Consider the following 15,207-nt stretch of genomic DNA (forward strand, 5'->3'; position numbering starts at 1 on the left):
AAGCCTAAATAGTAATTTTTAAAACAATATAGGAATTTAAAAATAACATGTTTATAAAGAAAAAGGCTTGATTTCAGATAATTCAGTCATTGACATAAAACAAAGAACCATGAACTATGTAAACAATAACAAATTTAGTAATCAGAGTAAAATTAATGCTTATATAAAATTAAAAAAACTAAACTCAGTAGCGCAACAGCCCATAGAGGGCCAACCTACTGTGACCGTTTCAGTTTTCTTGACCTTGGGCTCTGGGGTGCAGGAGCAGATGTTCCGGTTAGGTGGTCAACCAGACGCGAAATCCCCAGTGTTTAGTTCCCAAGCAGACTTGGTACTCATTTATCAACTCACTGAAGGGATGAAAGGCTGAGTTAACCTTGCCTGGCCAATGGATCGAACCCAGAACCTTTGCACAGGAACACGAAGCACTACCACTTAGCCACCGAGCATTATTAATACTTATAACATTTAAAAATAAATAAAAAAGTTACAGAGTCAAAGATTTAAAGGCTATGAAAGAGAAACATTATTTTAATTGTTTCTCTTATGCTTAAAATGAGCAAACACCTATCTAAATACCAAAAGACAAACTCTTCCAGTTTGGAATGTAGACTGTCATTGTTATTATTATTCAACAATTTATTTAATTGAAAAGAGATGATGATTTTAAAGAACAAAAATTTTTGTTATTTTTAATTTTAAAGAAGCGAAATAAATCGAATCTCTACTGACTGAGGTGATTCACTTTCTCACAATAACCAATTACCCTTCTTGACATCCAAAATTGACTCTGAATCACAAACAGTTAAAGCAATCCCATGTTTCAAAACAGCAAAATAGGACACTAACTATTATTTCAATGATCAATAACTGTGCTCCATTTATTACTTTTAACAGTGTTCTATGAAAACTAAAAACGTGTTAATAAAATATTTATTATGGCCACAAAAATATTAAAAAACTCTTGTGTTTTACGATTTTAAGTAAAAAATTTCAGAACAAAATTTATATTTCCTAAAAATATGGGTAAAGCTTAATCAATAAACTTTCAAGCAATTTTTCATAAACTTTAATACCAGTTTCTAAGTTTTTGCAGTATGCTGGTAAGCCATCATTTTCATAAATAGAAAAATAGAATAAAAAATATATTTAAAAATAGATAAGTGTAGCCACCAAATTTAAATTCATAGAGAACTTTGATTTCGCTTCTGGCCATTGTTTTATTTGATTACAGAGTAGTGCCACAAAGTGAGACATAAAGCACTTTTCATGGCAAATATTAAAACAAATAAAATATTCATATTATAAACTTTTTGGCACAATATTTACAGTTCAAGGATTTGGACGTGCATAATATTATGGTAGCAATAATAAACAAATTAAACATTTTAAATATATTGAATATTTTAAATATATTTAAGATTTAGGTTATATGATTTTTAATTGAATAATATTTTTCAGAAGAAATTTTTGTTTTGAACCAAGAAATAAAAATTGGATCCAAAGAAAGTTCTCCTGTACAAACTAAAAATAAATGAAATAGCAAAGACTCATCATACAATTATATTTTAGAGTTTTTACAGTATCTCTAAGTTTTGTTACGCTAATTAACAATTTAAAAATGAGAGAAAACAATAACAAAGAAGTATCATTGATATAATTTTATTAACCTTTCTAATAATTTTTTATGAAAAAATTTCTAATTACTAAATCCTAACATGAATGCCTGAAATTTTCATTTTATAAACAATTTCAAATTGCATGAGTATGGTACAATTAAACACTAGAACGGCCAGACCGGTAATTTTGATTGCAAAACGATTCGAAACACGTTTAACTTTTTTTGGTTTTCACCGATTTCTTTGATTTTTTCTGACTTTTCCTAAATATTAATAAACATTATCCACAAAAAATTTCACTCATTTATTTTGATTAGTTTTCTTGTAAATTTACAATATACCTAAAACGGCCAATACCGGTCAAAATGACCGGTTTTAGTTATTTCTGTTACCGTCGTTTTTAAAGCATCATTAATTATACTAAAATGAAGGGGTGTGAAGAGTAGAAAGAAAGATAGAGGGTGACCTTCAGTCACACCTGTTTGAAAGTAATCTGCACATGCGCGAATTTTTGGAATGTTCGTTTGTCTCCTTCGGAAGGCATGCATCATATTTAGACTATTGAATTTGAACTGTGAGGTTGTGATAGGTTATTTCTAACTAAGTGAGCAAATTTACTGGAAAGTTTTCTTTCTTTTTTTATCTACATATCGTTTATTATTTATCGTTTCTCTTTCTGTAATTCAAAATGTCCCAGAGAACTGCGGGAAAAAATTTGCTAACTCAAGGAGAAATAATGCAGATGATGCAAACTATTTTGTCAGATGATTCTGGTTCTGATTCCAAATAATTCTGATAATGAGAAAGATGAATGTAATTTTGATGATGAAAAAGACTCTTTGTATACAACTGATGTTGAAAACTGTGGCGATAAAAGTGATTATTGTCAATCAAGTTCTAATAGTGATTCTGAACCAGATGAAGAATTATTGCCTCCTCAAAGTCGGAAAAAAGTTCAAGGGAAAAATAAATGCTGTTCTTTCAAACCAAGATTAAGTAAGAAAAGAGATAATTTGAATGATTCTATATTATCTAAAACTAACTCTGAGGAAGAAATAACCAAAAATGGAACTGTTTGGAAATACCTTCAGCAAAATATTCCCGGAAGACTGCCCACACAGAATATTTTGAAAGAAAAAAGTGCACATCGTTTGCGAAAAGAAATATCAACATTAATTCTGCAAGCTGCACATGGCGTCTGTTTATAAATGAAAAGATGTTGAAGCATATACAGAAGTGTACAGAAGCAGAAAGTGGGAGGTGCAAAAATAACAACTAAAAAGTTTCTTTAGAAGAACTAGATGACTTTATTTCTTTGCTTTATGTTCGAGGTGTTTTACTTGCAAAAGGACTTTCAATTGATGCTTTGTGGTCAAAGAAATGGGGACATAATTATTTTCCTGAAACAATGCCAAGAAATAGATTCAAGGAAATTCTTAGATACCTAAGATTTGATTTGAAATCAATGAGATCACAGCGACTAGAGACTGATAAATTTGCTCTCGCTTCCGAAATTTGGGAGCGATTCATTGAAAATTGCCTATCCTGTTATAAACCTGGAGAAAACATCTGCATTGATGTTTCCAACTAAAGTTAGATGCAAATGTCTTCAATACATGCCAAATAAACCAGATAAATTTGGTATTAAATTTTGGTTAGCTACAGATGTGGCATCAAAATATATTTTGAATGTGTTTCCTTATCTTGGAAAAGATGAGACACGTCCTGAAGCAATGACTGTTGGAGAGCATGCAGTATACAGACTGATGGAGCCATTTTATAATACTGGGAGAAATGTTACAACGGACGATTTCTTTACCTCCCTGAATTTAGCTCAAAACTTGAAACAGGAAAGCATTAGTTTGGTAGGAACAACCAATAGAGCAAAAAAAGAAATTCTCGAAAGCTTCAAGAAAACAAAGGATAAACTTTTTTCCAGCAAAATAGTGCACAGTAATGGCATAACATTAACCTCATATCAGTGCAAAAAAAGAAAAAATGTCCTTCTTCTGAGCTCCCTCCATCCAAATTTGAATGCATCAAACACAGAGAAAAAGACTCCGGAAGTCATAACATAGTACAACTCTACGAAATATGGTGCTGATGCGGTAGATCAGATGGCAAGAAAATATTCTGTGAAATCCTGTTCAAGACGTTGGCCAGTTCATGTATTCTTCAACATTATTGTCTTAGCACCCATAAATGCGTGGGTTTTATATAAGGAACTGATCGATATCAACATAAGTCGCAGAGACTTTATTTTGAAATTATCAGATGAGTTAAGAAAAAAACATCTTGACGTGCGCAAAATAATTCCTAAAAAGGACATTTCAACAGATCCCAAAACGCATGGTATAAAAAGGAAACAATGTCAAGTAGCAAAGAATCGTAAAGGTAATAAAACAGTCAATATGTGTGAAAACTGCAAGAAATATATCTGTGGACCATGTACCGCAAAAGTGAAAATAATTAGTGTATGTATTTCTTGTGAAAAAGACTGAGCTATCACTTTTGCGAGTAAATCATTATGCATTCTAATAATTACCCCAATTACCAACATATTCCAATTAAATAATTATTGTAGCATAATAAATATTAAATAGATATTAGCCCGAAAATCTCTTATTGTGTTTAAAAAGAGTTAAAATGCATTAAATCCTATTTTAGTACAATTATTTTTTATCATTTAACCACTAACTCAATATGTTTTTTTTCCAATAAATAAATAAAATTAAATATTTTAAACTATGATACATATGAGAACAACATCAAAATAACAATTTCTAACCTAATGAACCTTAACATTCAATTTTTATCAATGTTTTTAAGGATCGGTCAATTTGACCGCTTATGGCCGTTCTGGGTATACCGAATATTTGGCCGTCCGAGTATTAAAATAAAAAGATCATTAATAAGAGAGAATAACTAATATTATAGATTTTTCATTAATGCAGTAGTCATAAATGCATAAAGAATTAACAAATTTTAGCAATTAGTTAAAGAAATGTTAATGGGACATAATATAAAAAAATAAACAAAATATTTCAGCAGTCAGTATCTCATTTACATAAATTTTAAGTGTGCCAGTTGAAAAAAATTCATGAGTAACTTGTTCATAATCTTGATAAAATAAAAATAAGTTGAACGCAATTACAGTCAATAACTAAACTATGTGAACGAGGTGAAAGTTAAGAAAAATAAAACAAACATCGATGAGGCACAATCAGTTCAGCATATCAATTCCGAAAAGAAAAGCGTAATGCATTCCTAATATTAAAAGACAATAAATATTTTAAAGATAAAAGCTCCCAAAAACGCAAATGCAGTCAACAACTAAACACTTAACTATTAAACTATGTGGATGAAGTGCGTTGTAAGAAAAACATTATGAACACGGGTAAGGTACAATTAAAAATCTTAATGAAGAGCTATTAAAAATATTTACAATATCTCACCGATGAAATCTTTAGGTGTGGCAGTTCAGATAAGACATTTGTAATTCATTCGTAATATTGATAAATGAAAAATATGTAAAAATTAAATGCTTTTGACAATTAAACTGATGATTGAGGTACATGCCAAAAATCATTATGAACACTAGTGAACCACATTTAAAAATATTGGTTAAAAAAATTTACAAATTTCTCACGGGTGCAAACTTTAGGCATGTCAGTTCAGAAAAGACATAAGCAATCATAATATTGATAAATAAAAATTATATTTTTTAAAAAAATGCTTTCGACAACTAAACTATGTGAATGAGGTTCATGATAAAAATAAAAATTATCAACATTGGTGGGTACAATTAAAATATTTATAAGATACAATAAAAAAATAAAATCTCTAATCCAATTTACACATGACACTTGAGAAAAACCAATTCATTTAAATTAGCGATGCAATTATACATATCAAAAATATAAATCAATATTAAAATAATATCCTATACTCAGTTTTAAATGTGTAGCATGGTATATATGAAAATAATAATTCAAAATGTTAATTGGGTATAGTAAAATGTTTACAGATTTTTCATTGCACTAAATATTTCTACCCGTTGAATTTATATCATTAGGTGATTTTTTTTTCAAAGTACAAATTAAATTAGTAGTGAGGTAAGTAATTAAAATTTTTCAACTATTAAATAAGAATATTTTTGAACATAAAAATCTTAGCAAAAATACTGATTCAATATAATTATTCTAAAGAAACTATATTATTTTGTTAAATGTCTTTTAATTAATCAACATACGAAGTACATTTTTCAAATTACGCCTATCCTTCATAATTTGATGGTCAAGAATCTAAATCCTTAAAAAAAAAAAAGTACGTTAATTCAGAGAAAGTAGAATTTTATATCTAAGTTTCGTAGCTTCAGTTATAGTTAGGGCTGCAAGTTTGTCGTGGCGCGAATTTCCGTGATGATTTCCGCGAAATTGTCATCTTTTTTCCTAAAATCCGCAAATTTCTCAATATGTCTTGACTTGCGCGAAGATTGCTTCAAATGTGATTTTTTTTTAAATTTATAATTTTTATTAAACAGAATTTTTTCTTTTCCTGAACCTTAAATTGAACATGTAAAATTGATTAGATATTTAGGGGAGTGAATCAATAGCAAAATGAGATGAAAATAGTTCTGAGATAAGAGATAATCACAATCTTGTCAACTAAGGTGGTCTTTCTACACCTAAGGAGGGTAATTACCTTCCTGAAGTCAGTAAGAGTACAACAGAAATTAGAATCACAAATGAAGGAAAATGTTATAAATAAAATCTTAGACAGAAAAATTGTTATACATGCTATTGCACTGGGCAATGAAATTTCTACTGCCTCTCTACATATCCAGTTAGTTTTTCCTAGGCGACTTCTTGTGATTTCTTAAATATGGATTAGTTTCTAGATGAAGGGGGGGACTAGGAGTCACTAGGGACTTGTATCTAGTAGTTTGAATATAGAATGTTTGAGTTTTCACAGCAATTACTTCTTACAAAGCAACGGTAAAGGAATTGCGTGTTGGTGAAGGAAAATTGATCGAGTTTTGGAAATCAAAGACCGAAAGCTTCAAAAGTGGCAATTCAAAGTTCGTCGGTGCCTAAAAACAGCTTTGACGCAGAAGGATCGTTTTCTAAGTATAAAAATGTATTAAGTGATGAAAGACGAAGGATAAACGAGAATAATCTGACAATGTACAATACATTGTACCAAAATTCTGTTCATTTAAATTAAAATATTAATATTGCTTGAAATTCAAAGAAATACTTTTGTTGTGTATTTTTAAGCTTTTTTTATTATTTGCGCAATTTCTGTCTTTTGCATCATTTATGTAATAAATTTTTTTATGTTTAGAATTTGTGTAATTTTCAAAGTTTCCCGCGATTTTTCCGCGAATTTGGCGTCTTTTTTCCCGCGACAAACTTGCAGCCCTAGTTATAGTTATCACTAGTTTACATTAGTATATTTGAGGTTAACCATTCAAACCATTAAAATTGGCACTTAAAATGTGAAAATTTGATCATATTTAAAAAGATAGACAGTTTAAATAATATATAGATAGATATTAATTTTATATTATTATTATTTATTTGGCTCATTGTAATGTGCACTTAATTCTAAAAAAGTAAAGTAAAAATTTTTTTTGTCAAGTTCATTATTAAAATAATTTATATAATTTATATAATTTTCTACAAAAAAAAACAGAATTGAAGAAAAGTATAGTTTAAATATAATATAATAATGTAGCTTTAAAAAAAAGTGTTGCTTATCACTTAGTAAAATTTAAAAAGCTCAATAAATGAAATAAATAAAATTTAATATTAATTTTCTAATGAAGTAAAATTTTAAAAAAATGTTTCTAGCGATTTCTATATATAATGATATTTATTTCATAAACAAAAAATTAGATATATTGAAAAAATGTTATAGTACTTACGGAGGAATTTTCTCAATAACAGATTTTATTACATCTTCAACACCTTGACCCAGTTTAGCAGATATCTAATAAAAAATTTAAATTAACAATAAGTTTTAAATAGAAATTAACATTATAAATTAATCTAACCCTTAGATTAGAGCAAGATTTGCCATTAATTGATTTTGATTAATATGTTTTCTACCAAAAATATGTTAATATAACATGTAAAAGGCCATTAAAAAAAAGCTAAAATTACCCTCACACATAACTATTGTATGCCTACAAGAACAAAAAGAACCTGTTAACCAGTTGTATAAAATGCTTACAATGGATACAAATAGTTTATTTAAGAGAGGGGGAAATTCAAAATGGCATTATTAGTCAAAAAATATATATTTTTTTTTTTGCCTCAGCTAACCATGGAAGAAGAAGAAAGTTTTGAAACAAATATTCAACTCTGTCTTGTTCAATCAAAGGTGTTTATAGATATAAGTCTAAAATATAAAAAAAACATGGAGTTTTATTTACTGCACATAAACTGAAAGTATATAGAACTCATAAAATAAGTTTAAAATAAAGAGAAAACATGGATAATAATAAAGATTTATGAAAGGAGAAGAAGAAAAATTATTAAAAATAAAATATTTTAAAAAAATATTTTTTTTAAATTTAACTTAAAAAATATATACAGTGTAACGTCCCATATCCTGACGTCCCTTTTCCGGAAGGGTCGATTTCCCCGGACACTTTTTAACAATCAAAATAAACAAACATTTCTTCATCTTCCCCTCTCCTTTAAAAAAGAAAAAAACAAAAAGTCTTTTGACAGGTTTTTCCCCTTCTCAGCTTCTAGAGATCTATGCATTGAACCCATAAATCAACAGAAGATCTACTAAGACCATGACGCTCCTCCTCTGGAATGCAGGAAAGGGGGGGGAGATTTGTTTTTAAAAGAGCACAACTGAGTCCCCTCCCCCTTCTTTCCTATGCAGCTGGCTAGTAAAAGAGGCATTTCCTGGAACCTTTTTATTTGAGTGTCAGGGGAAGAAGAAATACTGTGAAAAAGGGTAAACACAGCAAATGTTAAAGTGGAGGGGGAATCCCCTTTAGTCACACAAGAAAAAATAAAGAGAACCCAATCAGCATGCCACGCCTTTATGCTTGATTGATAGCCAATGATGGGAGAGAAAATAAGAATTTGTCACTACCCTGCTCTCAACTAGAATGACAAGTAAGGAGGAAATGAATTTTTCTTCTCCACCTACCCACCTTAATGAATGATGGGAATTTCCCCTTCTTGCTTGAATCGTTCTAGTTCGAAATGGCGGAGAGAGCGATTAATACTTTCATAACTGTGAACTTTTTTCGTTTTCTATATTTATTTTTAAAATAGCAATATTTATTTTTTTTCTAATATTTTGTTTATGATTGATTAGATATCATTCTAATACTAAAACATTAGTGCCCGAAAAATAATGTTTATTTTTCTGCTTCTTAGATTCAGATCATTTTAAGCTTTGTTTACCTTAGAGGACAATTATACGGAAAAATCAAATATACGGACTTCGGGAAGTCCCGCCGATTTCGGATATGCGACTTTCCACTGTATATTAAAAAGTTGGAAAACAAAATAATAAAAAAAGATATAATCTCGTCATCAGCTCACACAATCATATCCACAAAAAGGAGTGCTTTCTAATATTATATAAATGTAGCCAAAGCAAAATATATCAATACAATAGTATGAGGAGCCCTCAAAAAAATTTTTTAACAAAAAATAGAACATATGAAATAAAAAAATATACGAAATAAAACATATCAAGCAGAAAACAGGAAATAAAATGTAAGAAAAATACAAAACATAAAATGTAATCTATAAACAGGGATGTGAGTAGTCAGAAAGTAAAAAAGAGAAAATCCCAGAATATATATACAGAAATTTAACAAAAAAAAATGTGATTTTTAAACCTGTAAGCCATGTGATTATAAATCCCGATGATTAATTTTAAAATTGTATAAATATATGAATATGAATCAAATGCATGATTTTAAATTGAGAGAATATGAATCCCGATATGAGGCTTTCAAATTATATGAAATCACGATTACAAATTATCACGAGATGTAATATGAAACTCTACATCGAGTTTTAAAAAATGCGAAAATACAAATCATGATGTGTAATTTTTAGATCATGTAAATACGAATCACAATGCATAATTTTTAAATTGCGCGAATAAAAATCACATTGTCTAACTTTTAAAGCACGTATAAGTACGAAAATCGATGTTTGATATTACAACCGTAAAAACGAGCCACGACATTAGATCTCAAGCTCGCGTGAATACGAATCACTACATAGGGTTTCAAAAGTGCGTAAATACAAATCGCAATATTAGATATTTAAATCTCATAAATAAGAATCTTAATGTACGATGTTTAAATAGCATAAATAATCGCAATGCGCAACTTTTAAATCAGGTAAATACGAAAATGGATGATTGATATTAAAATCGCGTGAATAAGAATCGAGATATTTGCAGAGTCTGAACTTGGGATTTCTAAAAGGCTTGCTTGAATTGTTTTTGTTTAGACATAATAAATAAAAATTTACAAGATTAATTGAATAAGCAAATAAATATTTTCACAGCAAATCTACCTCGATTTGTTTTTGTTTTTTTCCGTTTGCTTTCACGCCAGACAACAGGGTCACGACGCCTGAATTGCGAAAATACGAGTTATCCGGCGAACGAATAAAAATACGGAAAATCTTATTTTCTGCGCGTAAAAGCGGAGAAAATAGCTAAAAATACGGAAAGGTTGGCAGCTAGGACGCAGTTTGAATTTTCTGTTTATCTTTGAAAATCGTAAATAAATATAATTATTTTATTTCAACGACTGAATTTTCAAAAAAAAAGCGGGATATTTATAAAAAAAAAAAATAATAAATAAACTCTTAGTTAATCGGAGTTTTTGATAAATAGGGTTAAATTCGAGAGGAAAAGCGAAAAAATCTCATCCCTGTATGAAGGTCAACCAGTTTTATCCCAAGGAAATGATTTTTAGAGAAACTTCAGGGGGAGGAATGAGGACTTCAATACTTCCGCTTCGCGGAAATTTAAATTCCTCATAAAATACTTTAACTTGTTCACAAAAAAAAATTTTTTACGGAAATTAGTGGGGGAAGAAGGAAAAATCTGAAAGAAAACGGAAATCCGCGGAAGAATCACTTCCCTGTATAAAGCGAGTAATGAATTCAAATTAACTTACATGTACCGGAATCTTTCAAGAATAATTTAAAATATTTTCGTAATAAGTTTGCCAGATTGCAAAATATGAAAACAGAAGTACAAATAGAGGTTAAAAGCATAGAGCTGTTATAGCACGTTCTTAATGCATTACTTACGTGCGTTTGATTTGTTAGTTACCTTGCCCGAAAATGGATGTGCGCAAGGCTATAATATTATACTGGATAATTTAAAGTTTATAATTAATAAAGTTGCTATTTAATTGAATAATTTTAATGAATTTAGAAAATTAATATTTATTTAAAAAAAGAAACATGAATTTTAGGAATAATTTCTTTTCATTATTTTGTTTTCTGGCTTCAATGATATTTTTTTAAATATTTTTTTCCCCTTTCATTAATCTTTATTATATTATTGCCATTGTTTTTCTGATATTTTTAACCTATTTTATGAATGCTATATACTTGCAGCTTATGCAAAGTAAATAAAGCTTATTAATTTTCTTCGTTTTACCATTTTCTTCGTATATATATATGCAGCAAGTGAGTTAATCAACAGGTTTTATTGTTCGTGCACCAGTACATATCACAACAATTCATAATATCTTACATCTCTGTGTATGAAAGGTAGAAAGCACTAAGTTTATTTTTTTCAGAAGAAATTAAGGTAATAATGCAAAATTTAAGATTAAGATTAAGAATACAGTAAGACCCCGCATAGCGCTGTTTCGTTTAGCACTGTTTCGGTTTAGCGCTCTTTTATTTCAACCCGGAGATTCACCGAAATTGTGTGCAGGGACTCCTCCAAATATGTACATAACATATCCGAAACAGTGTAGTTTTGTTTCTTGTTTGGTGCAGTGCTGTACAGACGCATTTTTATCATTTGAAACATTTGTTGACATTATCGTAAGTACATATAAACTTATATGTAACGATTAATACAGAGACAAATATTATGATCCTTAGTTTTTATCATGGGTGATAATGAAAAACAAGAAAAGAAAACAACCAGAAAAAGCATTTCACTGGAAACTAAAATGCAAGTGATTAGAAGATTAGATTCTGGTGAACGTCAATCTCAAACTAGTGCTGCATTGAATTTGGCAACTTCAACAATAAGGACAATTCTTAAGAATAAAGAAAAAATACAGTCATCGGCAACTGCAACTACGTCAAGCTCTGCAACTAGAATTACCCGTTCTAGAAATAGCATTATAGAGGAAACGGAAAAACGACTGTCTATATGGATTGACCACGAAATTGAAGGCAATATGCCATTAAGCCAATCTATCATAATAGAAAAAGCTAGAAGAATTTTTAATTACATTCAGGTTGAGGCAAGTGACATAAGTGAAATTTTCGTTGCTAGTCGAGGATGGTTTAATAGATTTAAACATTGAAATAATCTTCACAACATAAAGATTACAGGAGAAGCAGCAAGTGGTGATACGAAAGCGGCGGCTGAATTCCCAGCGACATTAAAAACAATAATTGATCAAGGAAACTATCCTCCAGAATTGTTTTTTAATGTTGATGAAACAGGCCTGTTTTGGAAAAGAATGCCAAAACGAACATTTCTATTCCCGTGAAGAGAAATGAGCACCAGGATTTAAAGCAGCAAAAGATCGCTTAACACTTCGAGTGGCAATGCAAGCGGAGATTTCAAATTAAAACCACTACTAGTTTACCACTCCAAAAACCCAAGAGCGATGAAAGGCATATCTAAGTCTAATAAAAAATCATGCATTACTATGAAAATTTTCCAGGATTGGTTCACTGAACATTTCTACCCGTCTGTTAAACGTTATTGCGAAATTAAAAAACTTGAACAAAGAGCGCTACTATTAATTGATAATGATCCAAGCCACCCAACAAATTTATCAGACTTAACAACATCAGGGATGCTACTCGCAAAATATCAAATTGTCTCACCAGAAATTGCATTTCGTCTCAGTTAAAATCTCTTTTTGGCTCAGTTTGTCTCAGCTAAAATTATTTTTTTCACTCAGTTTATCTCAGCTAAAATGATTATTAATCAGTTTGATAACAATATAAAGATAATTTTCAGGATCCATAAAACCATTAATAGCATACTAGGAGTACTACAATTATACATACATTCACTATTGCTAGGATTTTAAAAAACCTGCATATGATTGATTATAAGAGTCCACAAAATTGTTTTATGGACTCTGTTGTTTTCATATATATTGCATTTATCATTTATGCCAATGAATAGTATCTGTTCCAGAATTTTACAAAGTAAATTTTAACTTTCTTATTTTTTAAAATATAATGGTGTTAACTTTCTAAAAAGAAATATCTATTTAGTTTCAGTAATTCAAAAGGGAAAATACCCATTTTATTTTGAGCTCAAATTTCATCTCAAAATATATAACTATTCAGTTACAATGAAAGGTCTACAGATTTCAATAATTAAAAGAGAAATTCAGTAATTAAATAATGAGAGTTTAAGAAAATGCAAATAACACAAAAAAAAANTTCGCATTACGCTCTACTTTGATGGAACGTATCCTACGTGTTAAGCGGGGTCTTACCGTATATCAAACAAAAGAATCAATTATAAACTGATTCCTAAAAATTAAGATTTTTAAGTTTTATTCAAAATTCGATAATAAATTTTTTCCGAAATTCCTACTTTTCTATTTAACTAAAAATTCCTGGAAGAACAATAAGAAAATTTTACCAACAACAAGCATTACACATAAACCTCATCTTCTTCATTATTAAAAACTCTTACAATTAAAATAACAATACCTTATGAATATCAGCTTCATCAAATCCAAATAATTTTGTCATCTGATTACTAACTATATCAGGATTAGCATTTTTTAAATCAATCTTGTTAATAACTGGAATAATTGTCATATCTTGAGTAAATGCCAAATTAAAATTAGCAACAGTCTGAGCTTGAACACCCTGAAATGAAAGAAAATAAATATTTACTAACACATATGATAATTGACTAAAAAAAGAACCAAATAAATGTCCTATTTTCATATTGCATTCAACAAAAATAAATTTACGAAATTGATGACAGCTAATAGATTTGAGTAGTGATTTCTACTTTTTTTTCTTCTTTCTTTTCTTTTTTTTAGTAAATAACAAGAAAATTAAAAATAGAAAAATTCAACAAGAATAAAATATAACAAAATAAAAACTTAGCTCAGTAAAAATCAGCATGAACCATACTTTTTTGTAAAAAGAGTTTATGTTACAATATTTTTATTGCAGTAATTAAACTATGATACACTTTAGAAATTGTTTTAATGTTAATTATATTTATTATAAATACCTTTAAAGCGATTTTTTTTTTTTAGAAAAACAGCACAAATTTCAAATTTATAACATAATTATATATTATTCCATAAAAGCATATTTTAAATGCAGAGATTTGATATAAAAATTCTTTATGCATGTTCTAAACAAATTTTTAAAAAAATATGACTGAAGTCAGAGATAATAAAATAATTATAAGACTAGCAATTACCAATAGCACTAAAATTTAAGAAATCAATATACATTAGATTTTAAACACAAAATCTAGTAACAATTCATATAATATTAAAAATTATTTCACTAAAATTACACAGAAGTATATAATGTTATGAGGAAGAAAGAACTTTCACTATCTTTTATTTTGATTCACTAAATAGCATTAAACATGATTTTTTACAAAGAAAATTTGAACTTTTAATGAAATCAAATATACTAGATTTGCAGAATTTATTTTTTAGAAAACCTTAAGTTGCAAAAATTTCACCATTAAACTTTAGATTACATTGAATTTACATTGAATAAAGAAGATAATTTTAGAAATTCTTGAAATTGATTGTTTTACAGACTGAGTTTTTCTTTTTATTTTAACCAGTATGTATTTTTAATAGTTTTACATTAAATTACTTCAAAGCAATTATATATTCTTTTTATAGTTAACTTATACATAACTATTGTTCTCCTTTTCAGCAGCAATTTTTATACAAATCTTAATACTGAAGAAAGAAAGGAATTTTATATTGTTCTATGAAACATATATTGGTTGGAATTAAAAACCAATTTAACCCATTGGCCGACAAAAAGTAATTTAGACAGCTTTTGTAATTTATGACGACCTTATAAAAAATCTAGCCAAGGAAAAAAAAATGACCAATGGGTATCCAGTGATCGGATTAATGCAATCATAATTAATTTGTTATTAAACAAATAGTATTCTTTAACTTTCATTAATCTTTTTATTAACAAATAAAATTGTAATTGTATAGTATATTTGTTTCTCTTAATAACACACACTTTTTTAAAATTTTTTATTTTAATAATCTTTTTTTGGATTAATTCCGTTTTTAGAAAACAGTTCAAATTAACCTTTTAATAAAATTTTATATAAATAATATCTGATATCTAGTAAC

The 15,207-nt window shown here is 28.5% G+C and overlaps 1 protein-coding gene across 11 annotated transcripts in view; it reads right to left on the minus strand.

The window, feature by feature from the left end:
- Nucleotides 1–15,207, minus strand: part of LOC107457035 (Translation factor waclaw) — a 60,346-nt gene that overhangs the window by 31,670 nt on the left and 13,469 nt on the right. For all 11 annotated transcript variants that reach the window (XM_043039832.2, XM_043039829.2, XM_043039830.2 and 8 more), the window contains 2 exons: nt 13,559–13,720; nt 7,549–7,613 (listed from right to left, as the gene is read on the minus strand). In XM_043039832.2, the coding sequence (XP_042895766.1) occupies nt 7,549–7,613; nt 13,559–13,720 (227 nt within the window). The remainder of the gene's footprint in view (nt 1–7,548; nt 7,614–13,558; nt 13,721–15,207) is intronic.

The sequence above is a fragment of the Parasteatoda tepidariorum genome, chromosome X2 (assembly GCF_043381705.1).
Source record: "Parasteatoda tepidariorum isolate YZ-2023 chromosome X2, CAS_Ptep_4.0, whole genome shotgun sequence".
Classification (NCBI taxonomy): Eukaryota; Metazoa; Arthropoda; class Arachnida; order Araneae; family Theridiidae; genus Parasteatoda; species Parasteatoda tepidariorum.